We start from the raw sequence: 20374 nt of genomic DNA, 5'->3' as shown, positions 1-20374 counted from the left end.
TTAATAAACATCGCAAACACAAAGCCACTTAGCACTAGTGAAAAGATCAGCTTTAAGTGCAGACACATACACACATGTGTGGAATCAATCAACCAAGCAAGCACTAACATTCAAACTCAGAAAATCAGTAATTTGCAAAATGCTGTTTTAAAAATAGTGGTAAGAAAGTTAGGTTAAAAAGCTGTTGCTTGACGTTTTTTAGCTTAGGTCCAGGGAACATCAGCATTCAGAATTTTAAGAAAGATCATTATATTTTGTTAATGTTAGACGTGACTGCTCCATAATCAATACTACATATATCACAAAAGCATAATCTTCAGTTATTAAAACAATGACTATTTTGCTAGTTTGAGCTATAGCTTTATAACTCCAAAGAAACATGCTAACAATTTTTGTGAGTTGAAAATATTATCCAAATTAAAAATATAGAAACACCAACACAATGTTACTCCAAGTAATTAAGAACTTTGATCTATCTGTTAGCCGAGAGGACAAGTCATCTGCAGAACGTTTCCTGTATAACCAAGAGAGTGCATTTCCCCTCTTAGACCTGAGCCCATACACCTGGCTCTCTCGTGCGCTAGCAATGCGAAGGTGAGCTCTTGGGCTTCCCAAGGTTTTTGTTTCCTCAGCTATCGAATTGAAGGAGTTTGGTTAAGATGACTTTTCCACTCAAAAATAAAATAATAAGTAAGTCAACTTGAGACTCCCTGCTTCGGTAAGACATTTAGGATACAGAAATGAAGTTTTTAAAGATCCATAGACATTTTCTTTCTGCCTGAGTAATGCCATAATTTAGAACCTTTTAAAAATTTACTGTTGTTCAGTTACAGTCCCACCGTTTTCCCCATTGCTCACCCCCATGCCATCCCCTCAACTCCCACAGTCAGTTCCCTGCCTTTCTCCATGCCCATGAATCCTCTATCTGTGCTCCTTTGCTTGCCCCTCCCCCCTCTTTCCTCTGTCATTCCCCACCCCCTTCCCTCTGGTCACTGTCAGTTTGAACTATTCTATACTGTGGTTCAGAAGATATTTTTCTCACAAAATGTCAATCTAATGACTGATACTATTAAAATGTCTAAAAATGAAGCATCAAACAATTAAATATGTTTTAAAACTTTAGAGCATTTATGACATTTGAGTTAAAAAATGGCATTTCATTACTTGTTGGAATATCCCATCTTTGAATTTTTTTTAAATTTAAGTATGGGTGATATGCAATCTTATATTGGTTATATTCCTTTCATGTGTACAATATAGTGATTTGACATTTTTATGACTTACAATGTGAATATGCTACTACAGTTTAAGAGTTAAGATTTGGGCCCTGGCTGGCGTGGCTCAGTGAACTGAGTGTCTGCCTGCAAACCAAAAGGTTGCTGGTTTTATTCCTGGTTGGGACACATGCTTGGGTTGTGGGCCAAGTCCCCAGTAGGAGACCTGAGAGAGGCAACCACACATTGATGTTTCTCTCCCTCACTTTCTCCTTTCTTTCCCCTCTCTAAAAATAAATTAATTAAATTTTTATTGCTAAAAAAAAGATTTGAGACAGAGGAAGAAATAACTAAGATACTGCACCATTTAAGCCATTCTGTTAAATGTGTAATAAATACATGCCAATTGAAAAGTAAATTCTTTGAAATACTATCAAGAAAGCAAAGTTAATGAAAAAATTATTTTTATAGAAGAGATGATCCCTTCTACTGAAACACTACACAAAAACACATCCTCTTGAATGAACTGAACAAATAAATAAGGCATCATGATTGAAAATGTTCCATGATCTAGCATGTTTTCTTTATTCCAATGAGGCATGTATGTTCTGGCCTGGTCTAATGGGTTCTTCTTTTCTGTCCTCATCACAAGAACTCCTTCATAACTTTCAGGCGAGTACTATTCCGGGTTTCTTACAAATCCTACTTGCCTCAAATTTACAAGAAATATTATTCCAGACCCACTTGTCTTGGTCATTAACAAGGACAACACAATTGTCTTTCTGTTGGTTGTTGAGTCCACCCATATGCCATAATCTGAAACGGAAAAAAAAGTACATGTAATACGTACACACACACTTCGGGTAGGTGTCAGGGGACATTGCCGAGAAAATGCCCCTAAATGCCCCTAAACAAAAATTTAGAGCTGCTCTGTTCAATACGAGTACAGCTCTCTACTGGCGTTGAGGTGACTCAACACGTGGTGCTGAGTAGCACTTTCCCATCAGTATCCTCCACCCCAGATTAATTCTGCTTGCTACCTTCTTCCCACCATTGCCTACAGAGTTCTTTCACCCCAGGCAATATACTCACACCATGTGTGGGTTAAATGGCGTCCTGTCCACCCATTGCCACTGGGCTTCCAGGTTCTCAAGTGAAAGTCCCAGGAAATATGAAAATTGTCTATCCAAATACTGGATAATGAAGTTCTGCATTACAAAGTAAATTCTTGTAAGTATATTTGCATTTATCATGTGATAGAGGTTATCACACGATAAAAACTATGGAAAAAAGGAAAGAGGCTGAACATATTACTAGTTAAGCACAAGAATGTTGACATCAGCTGGATCTGCTTTCATATCCTGCTTCTGCTGTTCACTGTGTAACGTTAGTAAGTGCTTACATCTCACGAAGCCCTAGTTTTCTTATCTTTAGAAGAGACAGGTACACTCTAGAGACAATAGAGTTATTGCGAAGATTAACTAAGATGGTACTTGCAAACCACTTAGCAATGCTTTATAGAATCAGATGATCCGAAATTTTTGTTTTCAAAATTGCCTTCTTTAATTGTTTGTGTATTTCATTAAATCCCAGTTTATGCAAAGAGTCAGCCTATAGATTGCAAGGACATGAAAACAGAATCCTCCAGAAAACCCTGCTAATCAATAAAAGAATAGACTCTGAATCATGGTACATACATGGAAATATATTACATGAGGAAATACATTTGTTTTTATGTTAAGATTTTCTTATTTATAGTTATAACTATACATTGAATTATTTTTCCTATGCTTTATCCTGTAGCTATTTCAGTCTTGATTAAATCCTTCATTTATTCACTTACTCACCAACCAATTATTAAGACCTAGCCAGAGTGCCTAGCACTGTGTAGGACACAGTGAGTAAGGCGTCCCGCAGCCCTCTATAAAGGAGGAATCGTTGGAAGAGATGGAATATTAAGCAAACCACTGCAGGACACTGAAGTAAGGGCATGGTCACACAGTGCATAGAGTACCATGGAAGTACCTCCAACACACAAAAAGTAAGGTGGAGTAGGGAAGATGAGTCAAGGTAGTTTTCTGGAGGAAATAATGCATGAATGAAATCTAGAAAGACCTGAAGAAGTTGGTCATATGAAGAAAATAAAAGAGGAAGAAAAGGGTTTCCAAGCAGATGGAAGAGATGAAGCAAAGGCAGAGAGGCATAGCAGAGCAGAAGTCCTCTTTCTCTACGAAGAAATTCAAACCAGCAGAGAAACTGATGGGAGACTCCCAACATACCTGCTCAGCTTCTGTGTTGATGGTGGCCAGGTGAGCCCCCAGCCCTGTACAGTTCCTTTCACTCTCTGCCCATGCCTTGTTGTCATTAAAAGGAAGATAGCAGTTGGACTGAAAGGCTCCCCAGCCAACAGGACAACAATTCCAGGTGGCCCCTCATGAGAATATTGAAGTGAGAGTTAGTTACAAAGAAGCATTCATCTGTAATAGATCGAATAACTATTCTACTACCTAGTACCCAGTTAACACTTCTGGGAATAATACCAAGGTTACCAAAATCATTGTACACCCTTTAAAAAATATTCTTAATTACACTTCTAAATATCTTCTAAATGAAAATATTGGAATCATGAAATGACTACAAGAAAATTACAACATATTCTCTTAGAAGGGATGACCATTTTTCAACATCCCTACATCTATTTATGTTCACATTTGAAGTGTTTCAGCCCTGGCTGGTGTGGCTCAGTGGACTGAGTGCCAGCCTATAAACCAAAGGGTCACTGGTTTGATTCCCAGTCAGGGCACAAGCCTGGGTTGCAGGCCAGGTCGCCAGTAGAGGGGCATGTGAGAGGCAACACACACTGATGTTTCCCTCTCTCACTCCCTTCCTCTCTCTCTAAAAATAAATAAATAAAATCTTCTTTAAAAAATGAAGCATTTCCGTAAGAAAGGCTTTTACAGAACATTTTATCCGAAGGGGGCAAAGAACCTGCTAAAACTGTCAAACATTTCCCCATTCTCCCAAATGAGACTATAAATTCCAGAATAATAGAGATAAAGATAAGCATAGAAGGAAACAGTCCTTATGATATGCCTGAATCAAAAGAAATAAAATTAAATTAATGTTATGTTTTGGATGGCAAAGATGACCCATAAAAGCATTGTTTTATCTCCTGATTACAGTTGGGAGAATAGTTCCATCTCAGTTACCAATGTTTGCTCTTGTGCCAGATTCTCACCTTATGTTATTTTACGCTTTCTTGCTTTACTACAGATATACTTTACATCATATTATGAAGTTTAATGAAAGTGGAAAAGAGAAAGAAATTCTCTTATGCTTCTCTGCTACCTGTACCTTTCAGTTCCGATTTTTCTTCGATGCACGTCAGCTTTGTGGGGGGCCCTGGTAATTTGAACATCCTCATGCTTTCGTCACAGTGTAGAAAGTTGTCACGAGTCACTGTCAAGGAGAACCGAAGTTTGTTTCATTTCCTTACACAACCACTGAATTTGGGAAATGGGGCCCGACTGCTCAGTACTCAGGGCCCTCGCATTCTCTTTCCTTCCTATGCAGTTCCTTTGTTGCCGCTCCAGGTGAATTGGTTAAAATTGTTGAAATTAATATTTTTGTTATCATATTGTCCATTTTGTGCTTCATGGGAGTAGTTTTTAAACCTTTATGTGCATGTGATTTTAAGCATATTTTTCTATCAGAATTTGTGTTAGAGTAGAGACTTTTGGTGAACACTGAATATATCTACAAAATTTTATGACCCTTATACATTTATTTATTTTTTGGATATTTTTACTTTGAAATATAACAAAATGAGCCCTAGCTGATATAGCTCAGTGGATTGAGCGCAGGCATGAAAACCAAAGGGTCACTGGTTCAATTCCCAGTCTAGGACACATGCCTGGGTTGTGGGTCAGGTCCCCAGAAGGGGGCGCATGGAGGCAACCACACACTGATGTCTCTCTCCCTCTCTTTCTCCTTCCCTTGCCCTCTAAAAATAAATAAATAACATCTTAAATATATATATATAACCAAATGTAAAGAAGTGAAAAATATAAATGTACAGGTATCAACAGATTGTAAAGTGAACACTCCGAGTAACTACCCAGCTCAAGAAACACACCATTGACAACACACCAGGTAGCCTTTGCATCTCCGATGCAAACTACTCCCTCTCTCTTATGATAACTATGCCATGGCTTTTAAAATTAAAATAATTGCTTTCTGCTTTGCTTTGCCAGTTTACCTTTTAAAAACATATCTCTAAACCATAGAGCTCAGATTTGTCTGCTTTCAAACTTCATATAAATGAAGTCATACAATATACCTTCTTTTGTTTCTGTTTTCTTCTCAGTGTTGTCTGAAATTTATCTACACTGTTACTTGCAACTATAATTCATCCATTTTCGTTGCTATAAAGTGATCTATTATCCTTATGCACTAACAGGCATTTATCTATTCTTCTTCTGGTTATTTTCATTGCTTCCAGTGTTGGCCTATTGTGAGTTCTGCTGCTCTGGGCATTTTTGGCCACGCATCATTCTAGAGCACATAAGCCTTCATTTCTGCAGGGTCTATGCCTAGGAGTGGAATTGCTGGTAATGATGTATTGTCAATTGTGATAGTGGCAAACTTTTCCAAAATGAGTGTGTTCTGCTTCTTTATACTCCTACCAGCAGCAATTCGTTGGAGGTCCAGTTGCTCTATATCATTATCAATATCTGATAGTACCAGACTTTTTTTTTTAACAGTTCAGAGGTCTTTTATTTTTTCTTATACTTATGCCATTAATTTACAGGGAAGGGGTTCCAACATCTCAGGCTCCTTTCTCTTGGTTCTCACAAAGTGTGCTTCTCTGGGTGGGGCAGGCTGGCGCTTCAGCTGAATCCAGGTACCTTTTTCTTTGGCTTCCTTCCTTTTCCGTTCATTTTCTTTCACACGTTTTCAGGAAGCTATTTCAGTTCTTAGAGTGTTTAATATGCTCAACGTGTACCTTAATTATCTTGGCAAGAATCTCACTCTTAACTTGTTTGTTTATAACAATGCCCACTGCATACTGGGAGACATTGTAGACTCTTCCAGTTTTTCCATGGGAGCATTTGTGAGACATTCATTTTTCAACAGTGCCCATTCCTTTGATATCTATATCATCTTTCTTGTAGATTCGCATGTATGTGGTCAAAGGAACAATTCCATGTTTTCTAAAAGGCCTGGAGAATGTATAGCAGTGCCTCTCCCCTTTCTTCTTCTGTTAATCATTTTGGAAGATGGAGGTTCTAGCTGAAAAGCAGTGCCAGACTTTTTAATTTTTGCCATACTGTCATTTGTGCGATGGCATCTCATCATAAATTTAATTTGCGTTTCCCTGAAAACTAATGGTTGACTTTTTAAAATATTTTTACTAATTATATGTTTATTGGATACTTCATTTTTCTTTTCCGTAGTGCTTATTTGAAATTTTGCCTGCTTTTCTGTTGTATTGTCAGTATTTTTTTTCTTGATTTGAAAGAGTTGTTTATACATACTGTTGTTCACTAATCCTTTATTAATTATATGCATTGCAAACATCTCCTATGGCTTTCTATTTTCAGTCAGTGATATTTTCTTGTACAGTAATTTTTGCTTTAATGTAGTAAAATTCACCAATATTTTCTTATTGACTAGCACATTTTATAACTTGTTAAGAAATTATTCCCTGATCAAAGTCATGAAGATCTTCTCCATTTATCTTCTTTTCTTTTAAGTATATTTTATTGATGATGTTATTACAGTTGTCCCAATTTTCTCCCCTTTATTCTCATCTGCCATGCACACTCCCTCCCACCCACATTCCCCCCCTTAGTTCATGTCTATGGGTCATACATGTAAGTTGTTTGGCTTTCCCATTTTCTATATTATTCTGAACTTCCCCCTGTCTATTTTCTACCTAACAATTATGCTTCTTATTCACTGTACCTTTTCCCCCCCTGGTCCTGTTTCTCTCTCCTGCTGATAACCCTCCATGTGATCTCCATTTCTCTTCCTGTTCTCATTGTTTGCTTAGTTTGTTTTCATTTTTGTTTTTTATGTTCAGTTGTTGATAGCTGTGAGTTTCTTGTCATTTTACTGTTCATAGTTTTAATCTTCTTTTTCCTTAGATAAATCCCTTTAACATTTCACATAATAAGGGCTTGGTGATGGTGAACTCCTTGAATTTGACCTTATCTGAGAAGCACTTTATCTGCCCTTCCACTCTAAATGAGAGTTTTGCTGGAGAGAATTATCTTGGATGTAGGTCCTTGCCTTTCATGACTTGGAATACTTCTTTCCAGCCCCTTCTTGCCTGCCAGATTTCTTTTGAGAAATCAGCTGATAGTCTTATGGGAACTCCATTGTAGGTAACTCCTTTTCTCTTGCTGCGTCTAAGATCCTGTTATCTTTAATACTGGGTAATTTAATTATGATGTGTCTTGGTATGTGCTTCCTTGGGTCCAATTTCTTTGGGACTCTCTGAGCTTCCTGGACTTACTGAAAGTCTATTTCCTTTGCCAGACTGGGGATGTTTTCCTTCATTATTTTTTCAAATCAGTTTTCAATTTCTTGTTCTTCCTCTTCCTCTGGCACCCCTGTGATTTGGATGTTGGAACATTAAAAATTGTACCCAGAGGTTCCTAAGCCTCTCCTTATTTTTTTGAATTCTTATTTCTTCATTCTGTCCCAGTTGAATGTTTATTTCTTCCTTCTGCTCCAAATCATTGATCTGAATCCCAGTTTTCTTCTGTTCACTTTTAATTCCCTGTATATTTCTCTTTATTTCACTTTGCATAGCCTTCGCTTCTTTCTCTGTTTTGTGCATGTACTCAGCCATTTCTGTGAGAATCCTGATTACCAGTGTTTTGAACTTTGCATCTGAAAGGTTGGCTATCTCCTCATTTCTTAGTTCTTTTTCTGAAATTTTGATCTGTTCTTTCATTCGGTCCATATTTTTTGTCTTGGCACACCTGTTATGTTTTAAGGGGTAGAGACTTAGGTATTTGTCAAGACAGGGCAACCTACCTCTGTATGTGGGTAAGGAATCTGAGAGGGAACAATGCTACTTGCTCAACTCTCGCCCGCTTTCAGTCACTTCCTCTGCCACCCACAAGCAGACTGGGCCCTTGTTTTGCTGATTCCTCAGAGATTGGGCTTGTGCATGTCCTAGGATCCTGTGGGTCTGTCCAATGAACTCTTCTGTGAGGCCAGGAGTTTCTTCTGCTGACACAACCTCCCCAAGTTTTTACAGCCACAGGTTTTGAGGCTTTAGTTTCCCATGCTGAAACCCTGGATTGATCGGTCTCTCACACTCCCCAGTTGTTCCTAGTTGGTTATCCACATGTGAATGTGGGATCACCAGGTCAGCCAGCCGCCACCTCACCCCACCAGTCTTTTGCCTTGCTGTGTGTCCTCTCTGCCCTGGCTGCCTGTTTCTGCTACTCCTACCAATCTGAATGAATTTTATTTTTTAACTCCTTGGTTATCGGACTTTCATACAGTTCGGTTTTCTGGGAGTTCTGGTTGTTTTTCTGTTTTTAACTTTTTTTGTTGTACAAGGAAGCAAAGCATACCTACCTACATATACATCTTGGCTCTAAGTCTCTATTTATCTTCTAAAAAGTGCTATTGATTTGCTTTTCACCTTTTGGCCAATAATCCACCTTGGGTTGGTGTTTGCACGTGATATAAAATTGGAGACCAATTTCATTTATAAAATATACATAACCAATGGTCTCTACAGCATTAATTGATCAAAACTATCTTTTCCATACAACTCTGCAATATCCACTTCTGTTTTGTATAAAGGGTTTATATCTTTGGAATCTATAACTCTATTATTATTTTCTATTTATATCTTTGGAATCTATAACTCTCTATTATTTTCCTCTAGTCTATTTGCCTATATTTGCCCCTATATTATATTATTTTAATTATAATAACCTTATATAGGTCTTAATATCAGAAAGAACAAGTCTTCCAACTATTTTTCTTTTCAAAGCTAGACTGCACTCCATATGAAAGTTGGGATTTACTAATATGAGGCAGCCCTTGGTAATTCTAGTCCAACGTGGGAGATGATTTACTACAGTCACCAACCTTTGCATGTACAGAAAAGGGCCTGACTGGCCAAGATTTTTGTTTTAGAAACAAACAAAAAACCAACCAGAACTGACAGAAAATTGAACTGTATGGAAGTTTGACAACCATTCACCCAGACCAGTAAGAGGAGCAGAGAAGGGTTGAGACAGGAAACAGTGGTGGCTGGTAGACCCTGGGCTTGGGGTTGCAATGAGCAGACCCAGTGAAGCACGCAAGGCAGCTGGCTGACCACAGTCACACATTCGTGCCCAGACCCCACTCCCACATACAGCATCACAACCCAGTGACTGGGTCACCCTGCCATGGTGAACACCTAAGGCTCTGCCCCTCACTACATAACACACATGACCAGACCCCCTCCCCCCCCAAAATGGCTCAAACAGAAAAATAGATCAAAGCCCCAGAGCCAATACTTTTAAGTGATCAAGAGATAGCCAACCTATCAGATGCACAGTTCAGAGCACTGGTGATCAGGATGCTCACAGAATTGGTTGAATTTGGTCACAAATTAGATGGAAATAAAAGTTCACTAAGTGAAATGAAGAAAAATGCACAGGGAACCAATAGTGATGGGAAGAAAACAGGGACTCAGATCAATGGAGAAGACCAGAAGGAAGAAACAACCAAACAGAAAAGAAGGAAGAAACAAGAAATCAAAAGAATGAGGAAAGGCTTAGGAACCTCCAGGACATCTTTAAACATGCCAACATCTGACTGACCTGGGAGCGGAGGTGGAGGTGGTTGGTGAATCCCAGGTGTGAGGTGGCGGCAGGCGGACTCAGTGAGGGCACAGGGTGGCTGGCTGACTGCAGTCACACATTCACACAGATAAACCAAGCGAAGGAGCGAACAGTGAGAAAGACCACACAGGCTAGGGCCCCCAAAACGGGAATTAGAGCCTGAAAGCACCAACTGGAAAAGACTTTCTTGGGGTCCAGGGGCCAGGAGAGGCTTCCAGGCTCACAGAGAGTTCACTGGAGAGACCCACAGGGTCCTGGAGAGTACACGGGCCCACACACCCGGGAACCAGAAGAACCCAATTTGCTTGTGGGAAGCCAAAGAGGGGACACAAATCTGAGAGAGAGCAGAGTGGAGCAAAGCGCCATTTTTTCCCCTCTCTGATCCCACCCCCACATACAGTGTCACAACCCAGCAACTGGGTTGCCAGGCCCTGGTGAACACCTAACGCCCTGCCCCTCATACATAACAGGTGCGAACAGACCAAAACATGGTCTAATTCAAGAACAGTTCAAAGCCCCAGAGCCTATAAGTCTAAGTGACCAAGAAATAGCCACCCTCTCAGATGCACAGTTCAAAATACTGGTGATCAGGATGCTCACAGAATTGGTTGATTTTGGTTGCAGATTAGATGAAAAATGAAGGCTACACTAAGTGAAATGAAGGAAAATGCACAGGGAACCAATAGTAATGGGAAGAAAACTGGGACTCAAATCAATGGAGTGGACCAGAAGGAAGAAAGAAACAACCAAACAAAAAAGAAGGAAGAAACAAGAATTCAAAAAATGAGGAGAGGCTTAGGAACCTCTAGGATATCTTTAAATGTTCCAACATCCAAATTATAGGGGTACCAGAAGGGGAAGAGGAACAGCCACGAATGGAAAACATATTTGAACAAATAATAAAGGAGAACTTCCCCAGTCTGGCAAAGGAAATAGACTTCCAGGAATTCCAGGAAGCTCAGAGAGTCCCAAAGAAGTTGAACCCAAGAAGGAACACACCAAGGTACATCAGAATTACATTAGCCAAGATTAAAATGAAGGAGAGAATTCTAGAAGCAGCAAGGGATAAGGGGACAGTCACCTACAAAGGAGTACCCATCAGACTGTCAGCGGATTTCTCAAAAGGGACCTTACAGGCAAGAAGGGGCTGGAAAGAAGTATTCCAAGTCATGAAATCCAAAGACCTACAGCCAAGATTGCTCTATCCAGCAAAGCTTTCATTTAGAATGGAAGGGCAGATAAAGTGCTTCTCAGATAAGGTCAAGTTCAAGGAGTTCATCATCACCAAGCCCTTATTATATGAAATGCTAAAGGGACTTATCTAAGAAAAAGAAGATGAAAAATATGAACAGTGAAAGGACAGCAAACTCAAAGTTAATAACCACACCTAAAACAAAAGCAAACTAAGAGGACAGCTAGATCGGGAGCAAAAACCTAGAAATGGAGATCACATGGAGGGTTAGCAACAGGGGAGTGGGAGGAGGAGAAGTGGGGAGAAAGTACAGAAAATAAGTAGCATAGAAAGTAGGTAGAAAATAGACAGGGGGGAGGGCAGGAATACTATGGGAAATACAGAATCTAAAGAACTTGTGACACATGGACATGAACAAAAGGGGGGAATGGTGGGGGAGGGGTGTGCAGGGTGGAGGGGAGTAAAGTGGGGGAATGGGACAACTGTAATGGCATAATCAATAAAATATATTTTTAAAAATATGTACAGTAAAATGACAGCAAACTCTCTATTGTTAACAACCACACCTAAAACAAAAAAGAAAAACAAACTAAGCAAACAACTAGAATAGGAACAGAACCACAGAAATGGAGATCATGTGGAGAGTTAGCAACAGGGAAGTGAGAGGAGGAGAGAGGGGGAAAGAGTACAGAGAATAAGTAGCATAGATGGTAGGTAGAAGGGGGAGGGTAAGAATAGCATGGGAAATGTACAAGCTAAAGAACTTAAAGTATGGCACATGGACATGAACTAAAGGTGGGGAATATGAGTGGGAGGCAGTGTGCAAGGTGGAGGGGAATGAAGAGGAGAAACGGGACAACTGTATAGCATAATCAATTAAAAAAAAGAAAAGGGCCTAAATTTCCTGACACAAGGCAGCTTCACCAAAGAATAGCAGATCTAATATGTAGCTCTGAATTTTAAATCAAAGATCCCAAAGGCCTTATAGGTTGATATGTTCAGGGAAAATCAAGATAATAGAAGGTTTAAAGCAACTTTTATGAAACTTTGGGGGAAAATAATTCAAGGAGAGCTCCATTTTTGTTAACAACTCACCCAAAGAATTTGCAATAAAGCAGGCACTGAGAACTGAGATGAAAACAAGAGCAATGACCCATGGGATTAGCTGTAAATGCTGGCTTCTCTCTATATGAATAAAAAGATAGATAACTAGGTTATTTTCTTTTCAGCCTTAAGTGCTAGGAAAACTAATTCTACTAAGGCAAGCTAAATATGAGATTATTCAAAATATTTTAGATGTAGAGGAGAGCTTAAAGATTTTCTGTGTAAAAAATAAATTCCAGAGCTTACTAATAAATAAGAAATATATAAACATTTTTTGAAAAAGAAAGGCTTTTATAAAAAAAGATACAAAACTAAAAAAAATAAAAAATTGATAATTTGGGCACATAAAAGTTAAAACTTCTATATAACAATGTTAAAGCAAAAGGAATATCTATTGTCATAATACCTATGTCACAATATTAATATCCAGCCTGTATAAAATATTTTATTCAATTAGAAAACAGCAAAAATTTGAACAGAAATTTTGACTTGTTGAAACTACAAATGGCCATTAAACCAATAGAAATAAGCTGAGAAAAATGTAAACTAAAATATTATGGTATGATATTTCACAAATCAGATTTTAAAAAGTAAATTAAAAGTGTAACACTCTAGGTGAGAAAATAAATGCTGCTGAACTACAAGTTAGAAAGCCATTTACACAGATCAAGTTAGTAGCATTTAGCCCTGGCCAGTGTGGCTCAGTGGATTGAGCACCAGCCTGCAAACCAAAGGGTTGCTGGTTCGATTCCCAGTCAGGGCATATGCCTGGGTTGTGGGCCAGGTCTCCAGTTGGGGAAGAGCAAGAGGCAACCACATGTCGGTGTTTCTCTCCCTCCCATTAGCCCTTCCTTCCCCTCTCTCTAAAAAGAAATAAAAATGAAGTCTTAAGAAAAGGAAAAACATAACTTATTTTAAAAGTTAGCAGCATTCAACAGTTTTAAATGCATTACATTTGTCACAACAATTTCTTTTTTATTTTAAGTTTCATTGTTTAATTAGTTTACATTTAATATTATTTTATATTATTTTCAGCTATACAGCATAGTGGTTAGACAATCATATACTTTACAAAGTGCCACAATTTCATTTCTAGAGGTTTATCCTATAGATATAAATGAATTTATCTATGTAAAAAGGTATTCATTAGAGTACTTTGGAAAGAGAATAAAACACTGAAACTTAATACTTGTATATGTATGTCAATAATAGAGATTCTATATTATGGTGAATCCATACAATGAAATTCTATATGGCAATTAAAATAATCATGTTTGTGAGTATGTACTGTGCTAAAAAAATCTCCAAGACATATTGTCACAGAAGAAAGGGGTTTTTTTGGTACCACTGTTCACTGTGGGTCCATTAACATTTGCAATGGTGGTTGATGAAGTTAAAGTGAAACATTAATTTTAAAATTATATGTGCTATATATCTCTAAAATATTATTTAATGTTCCCATACTACAAATCCATTTGTGTCACTTCAGCAAAACATAAAATGGGATAAAGTTAGAGCCTCAGGAACAGGGTGAGCTTTAGTCAGTGTGTCTTCTGTATCTTCTTTCTCTCTCTTCCCTTTAAAGAATCTTCCCAAGTTATTCTCTTTCTTTCTCATTTTTCTTTTATACACTCTAACTTCTCTCTTGGCCCAATTTATGTTTCGCAAAGAAGTTTCCATTGCCCATTGTATTTGAGTCTATCTATGGCCTTTCTCTTCATCAAAGTCATTCTCATTATCTTCTACCTCCTCCCCATATCATGATATTCCATCTTAAAAACTACAACTCTCCATTTTATTCTAAAATCTTAGCCATAATTTTACCAGCATCTTTAAAATTGAAAGAGAGAAGTACTCACGTTTATTTTGAAGTTCTTCTTCCCCCATTGTGTGTTGATTATCTTATTGTCCAGGGTGTGGGAGGAACAGATATCTCTTATATTTTACTTCCAGGGTATATTTCTGTGGATGAAAGAATATATTCAGGTATACTTGAGATGAAACATCAGTCTTACTGTTCTGGTGGGACTATAAAGTTCCCAATATTAAAGACTTAACTCAAAAGAAGAAGTCTGTTTAACAACTGAGGTTTCCTTTGATTCTCTCTGGGAGATGGAGCAAAGAGAAAAGGAAATTGAGAAAGCAAGACCCAAAACCAGTTAGTAGAAACTTCCATAAATAACTGAGATCACTAATCAGTGTGTCATATGAAATTATTCAATTTATTTTTATTCATTTAAACAAAAAATTAGCTGTATCCTAACAGAATAGTCATTATGCCTAATACAAATTTAATGCTCTATCTGACAGGCTTGGAGCAATTACTGGCAGCTGATAAGGTTCCAGTGCAAAGAAAAGAGGATCCCCATACCTTCTGTCTGACTGTGGCAGACAATCTTGAATGGGGGAATACAGCGTGAAAACATGGGGTTTTTACAATTCAGAAATCACCTTGTAAACAGTTGAAGAGCCTGTTTTACTCCAAAGAAGAATCTGAAATACAAGTTCACAACTAAAAAATAATAATAATAATGCTCTCATTTTCTCTTTTCTTGAATATTATATCTTAAATGATAATTATATCCTTGAGGTAAGCTCTGCCCTACATAGTTCTCCGTTCTGAGTAAGTTGTGTGCAAAATGGTAAAAGACAATGTGACCAATGAGCGAAAGCTTTTAATGTTCACAATGTATGTACATCATACGTGAAGACACAAACACCTTTGTTTTGGAGTTGAGAAAGAGGTAGTGGAGCTGTTGATTACATCTTAAATTTTCATAGATGAGAGAAAATAGTTTTTAATGCAAAAGAAAGTGTGACATTCTGTGATAAAGACATCATCAGGGTCCCTGACTTCATTTACTGGACTGTCAGTGACTGAATATTTTGGTATCCCATCACTGGGCTGGTGGTACCTTGACCTCAGACTTCCCAGCCCCTGGAACTATGAGAAATAAATGTCTGTTTTTTAAGCCATCCAGTCTTTGATATTTTGTTAGAACAGGCCAAAATGACAACGACAAGTGCCTAGCAGCCCAGAGATCCCTATTAAATTTAAGCTTCCAGAATATGTCCCTTTCCCTACATTCTCCCTTAAACTACAATATTACTTTAAATATATATAAATACATATAATTATCTTGAATAAAATGCTACTTTATTGTGTTAAATTGGGAGTGAAAGAAAGTAAAATTATAAATTTGACAATATATATCTTTTCCAACACAGTTACAACCAAAGGTATTACCTCAGCAACAGCAGCCATTGCCCACAAACTCTCATCCGAGACACTACGAACTAGATGTTGTCTAGAGTAACATCCACTCCTTATTAAAAAGATCTGGGGCCTCCAGATATATACCAATCTTGCTTACAACAGGAAAAAAAAATAAACTATAATTGGCACATTTTGTATTCCCAGAAAACAAGAAAAATTTTTTAAAAAATGAAACTCTTTTTCAACATGTTCTCTAAGATAGATGAGAAGCTGTGTCCAAGATATAGTTAAGATTATAAAAAGACAATGTGAAAATGAGCCAAAAAAAGCTTTATTAACATTTATTTTGGAGTTGAGGGGAAAGTAATAAAGCTTTTGATTAAATCCTAAGATCTTCCTAGAGGAGAGATTTGCAGACAAGGCAAAGGAAAAAAGAAATGTAAATACTTTGTTACCACTGATGAACGGTCTTAAAAGGTGAAGTGGCAAACTTCCAAGGATTCCAAGAACTCCAAGGACAGGCTTAAAATTTTTTAGTATGAATGTAATTTCTTTCTATTATGATGATTAATTAGAACTATTTGAATGTATAAAAATCTAAGATTTCACAATTATCTAAAAAGGAAATAATTCATGTCTGTAATATAAAATAAATAAATATTATAGGTGTTTACTTTAAATTGATTTAGTAAAAAAGGAACTATTGTATGGGTATTTATACATATGTGTGTTCCAGTAAAAGTATATACATTTCTAAGGATAGGTATTTCCTTGTTTCATTCTGTAAAACTAAATAATAGACACCAGAAACGATAGGACAAGTAATCCTAGGGAAAAAAAGTCAATTCTGCACCAACAACAGGAAGAACTCATGTACGTCAGTTGTTACACTTAATAACTACGTGGAAAGGGAAGTCAAGAGTTTGTACAGAGTAACTGAGTAGAAAAGGGCTCATGATGTACTGCAAAATTATAAATTCATCAGATACACTAAGAAAAAGGGCTAACAATGGAGACTCACTTATATTCTAGAAAATGAAACTTCTAAATGGACCTACTGATTATGACAAAATAAGGAAAACATGGTTATGGCATAATGCTGACAGATAAAGCCAATGGAGTTACATAACACTGGTTAAATGAGATATTAGGAGTATAATTTCTGGGAGAAATACCTAGTTGCAAAAAAAATGTAAAAAGTACAGACTAAAATAAGCTAATGTCACAATTGAAGAATGAAAATAATTATATTCTTGTTCAAATTGGTTCCATGGGAGGCTCTTGAACTCACTTTCTCCCACAGATATATGGGAGAAATGTGACATTTCATATGTCACAAATGTGACATATGTAGCTACAGACAAATCGGCAGCTACATATGGAACAATTCTCTCTGAAAGAAATCCGGAAACTAGCTTAGTAACTCTTGCACATCGGGTGAATGAGAAAAGCCTACATCAAAATGAGTAGGAAAGGCTGAGACACACGTCCATTAACCCCACCCCTGGCACAATGTAATTGGAAGGAAACTCACAACTCTCAGCTTCTGCATGAAAAGTGAAGGATTTGGACTTAAGATTCACTACCCAAACTTGAAAGACTACCATTTGAGGGATGGGTCTCCAAAACACCTACCTCTCTGAAAGCCAAAGGGGCTTGAGGCTGTGAGACCCACAAAACTATAGGAAACAAAGAAAGTGTTCTTACTAGGCTCTCGAGGACTCACATGGTTATCCTCCTGGGCTCACCACAGAATCAGCAGACAAAAAAACACATCTTCTGCCCTGGCCGGTGTAGCTCAGTCGATTGGCTGATGTCCTGTAACTGAAAGGTCAGGGGTTGGATTCCTGGTTAGGGCACATGCCTAGGTTGTGGGTTCAGTCCAGTTGGAGCACCTGTGGGAGGCAACTGATCCTTGTTTCTCTTTCACACTGATGTTTCTCTCCCTCTCTCTCCCTCCCTTCCCTGTCTCTAAAAATCAATAAGCATGTCCTCAGGCAGGGATTTAAAAAAGAAAAAAGAAAACACACCTTCTAGTCTTTTTCTGAAAGAAGTTTATTTGCATATCTTAAAAGCTGCAGCCTCTGCGCCGCTGTGGAAAACAGTATGGAGTTTCCTCAAAAAATTAAAAATGGAACTGCTTTTGATGCTGCAATCCCACGTCTGGCAATATATCCCAAGAAATCTGAAACACTAATTTGAAAGAATATAGACACCCCTATGTCCATAGCAGCATTATTTACAATAGCCAAGATCTAGAAACAGCCCAAGTGCCCATCAATAAATGTGTGAATGGAAAAGCTGTGGTACATTTACACAATGGAAAACTACTCCTTTTCCTTTCCAAAGGAAAGGAAATCCTACCCTTTGCGACAAAATGGATGGACCTGGAGATTATTATGCTAAGTAATATAAGCTAGTGAGAGAAAGACAAATATCATACAATCTCACTTACATGTAAAATCTAATGAAAAATATAAACTGATGAACAGTTTAGAAACAGAGGCATGGTTGCATGGACCAGACTGACAGCTGTCAGAGAGGACGGACTTGGGTGACTGGATGAAAAAAGTGAAGGGATTAAACAAACAAAAACCCCATACATATACTGTATAACATGTAGACACAGACAACAGTGTGGGGACAGCCAAAGAGAAAGGACAGTGTGGGTAAGTGGAGGTGAGCAAAGTGGGGGCAAGAGACTTTGGTTGGGGTGACGTATGCAAATGCAGTGTGCAGATGAAGTTTTACAAGTTGTATACGTGAAAACTGTATAGTTTTGCAAACCAATGTCACCCCAATAAATTCAGTTTTTAAAAAAAAACATGGACTTACAGGAAATAAAAACATATCTAATATGGAAATTATGACTAGACTACACAAAAACGTCTGTGCCAGGGGCTGAGAAAGAAAAGTTGTATACCACCTCCAGTGATGATGAAAGCTGCAGACAAACAGGATGGTAACCGCAGCAACAATCCAGTGACTCACTGGGGACCCACAGCTTCCTCTTTGTTGTAGCAAGTGAAGAACACTAGTCTGGGGTAATATGCTTCTCGGAGGTAAGACCAGAGTAAACTGGAAACATTTTCAAGTGAATATATCAACAGTGGAGATATGACTTTCTTTCCATTAGTGCTGTGGATGCATCCTTGAAGACAGACTGTAGTTCAACACATTAAACAAAGAACGTTCTTCATGTAGTACAGACAGCATCCATGCTTCCAGGCTACTGATTGGGTTTATATATAGAAGATGGAGTTCCCCTAAAGGAGCCATGAAAATATTTTTTTAGAATGATTAAAATTTTTCCAAATTGGAGGAAAATAATAAGCCCACATATTCAAAATTTGTATTAAACCCCAAACAGGACAAACACCAACACACAAACACACAATCAAGGTACATCATAATCAAATTGCTTTAAAAACAAACCAAAAAAAACCCCCAAAAACAGTGAGGGACTCAAAAACTCTGAAGAAAGCCCATAGACTTCTCCACAGAAATTGGCAAGTTGTATAAAGATGTACATAGACTTCCCATTTAACTCAGCAATTTTATTTCTAAGAATTTACTAATGATAAATGAAAACATATGCTCACAAAAGGCTTGCATATAAACATTTATAGCATATTTATTCATAGTAAGTGAACTCTGGAAACACACCAAACATGTCTGCCAGTGGATAAGCAAATTGTGTTATATTCATACAGAGGACTACTACTCATCTTCAATTTTTAAAAAAGTTGTTAATGGCAAAATGCTACTGAACCTCAGTTTAGCAACCTTGGTTCTTGAGTTCTGGCTAAGAAAGAATTTAGAGTCAAGACTCAAGTATAAACAAAAGTTTATTTAGAGAGTCACAGATGCCCTGGCCAGTGTGGCTCAGTTGGTTGGAGCATTGTCCCATAACAAAAGACTTGCGAGTTTGATTCATGGTTGGGCCACATACTTGGGTTGCGGGTTCAGTCTTTTCTGGGCATATATGGGAGGCAACCAATTGATGTTTCTCTCTTGCATCAATGTTTCTCTCTCTCTTTGTCTCTCTAAAAAAAAAACAATTAAAAAGCTGTCCTTAGGACAGGGTAAAAAAAAAAAGTAAGTCACAGATGTAAAAGAAGTAAGCTGTGGAAGAAGGGAGCCACCTGGGCTCTGTGGACTCAGGAAAAAAGTTACAGGGGAAAAAGCAGGGCCCTTGGAGCTTGGGAAAGAGAAAGGCAAAGGTAAAGCTCCTGGCGGAAGTAAAAGAGGCGAAGGTATGAGTGCTTCAGAGAGTGGGAATGTGCACCTGAGATGGGGGTGGGGAAAGCTGTGACCATTCCCAAGAGAAATAGAGAGCATGCATTGGGTCCTTTGTACACATTTTTTATCCACTCTCTAAAGTCAGGGATCTTAGGGGAGGTCACAGGGGAGGATCTCTGTAGAATATTCATCAGATTTCCAAGTGTGTCTTTTCAGGGTTGTGGTCTCTACTGATTGGTCGGCACTTAGGCAGAGGTCATTAGTCATTGCAGCTGATTCTGATGTTAGCCATGGCATTGTCCTGCATGGACTTGCTGCTTTTCTGAGCCTGGAGCTGAAACACAACTGAGGCCTAGATGTTATCTCTAGTTTGTCCAAAACTTTGTGACTGTGGTCAACATACCTGAGGCTTTGCTTCCAAGATCATTTTATGTGAGTCAGAACCTCACTGCTGTGAAAGCTTAATGCTTAAGTGAGTGGTTGTGCAAGGACTCATATTGAAGTCATATAAAGCTATTCTTCAGTCTCCTTGTTCATCCTC

General features: G+C 38.1%; 1 protein-coding gene and 1 pseudogene across 1 annotated transcript; both read right to left on the bottom strand.

Moving 5' to 3' along the window:
* Positions 1-1779: 1779 nt before the first annotated feature.
* Positions 1780-14470, bottom strand: CLEC4D (C-type lectin domain family 4 member D). Its single transcript, XM_037068057.1, has 6 exons — positions 14234-14470; positions 12366-12455; positions 4569-4673; positions 3494-3645; positions 2307-2422; positions 1780-2030 (listed from the first exon to the last, which is right to left on the bottom strand). Exons 1-6 carry the CDS (start codon positions 14259-14261, stop codon positions 1883-1885), a joined length of 639 nt encoding a protein of 212 aa, XP_036923952.1. The 5' UTR covers positions 14262-14470; the 3' UTR covers positions 1780-1882.
* LOC119002408 (60S ribosomal protein L21-like) lies at positions 6006-6550 on the bottom strand (annotated as a pseudogene).
* Positions 14471-20374: the final 5904 nt, after the last annotated feature.

The sequence above is a fragment of the Sturnira hondurensis genome, unplaced genomic scaffold, assembly GCF_014824575.4.
Source record: "Sturnira hondurensis isolate 20B ecotype Veracruz unplaced genomic scaffold, ASM1482457v3 Scaffold0017436, whole genome shotgun sequence".
NCBI classification, from domain to species: domain Eukaryota; kingdom Metazoa; phylum Chordata; class Mammalia; order Chiroptera; family Phyllostomidae; genus Sturnira; species Sturnira hondurensis.
This window is presented reverse-complemented; position numbering and strand designations above follow the sequence as displayed.

Coding starts and splice junctions, on each gene's coding strand:
- CLEC4D (XM_037068057.1), bottom strand. CDS start 14,261: ATGGGGGAAGAAGAACTTCAAAATAAAC. Junction 12,456..14,233: donor AGAAGAACTTCAAAATAAAC/GTGAGTACTTCT, acceptor TTATTCATATAG/AGAGAAGCCAGCATTTACAG. Junction 4,674..12,365: donor CTTTATTGCAAATTCTTTGG/GTGAGTTGTTAA, acceptor TCTCCTTGACAG/TGACTCGTGACAACTTTCTA.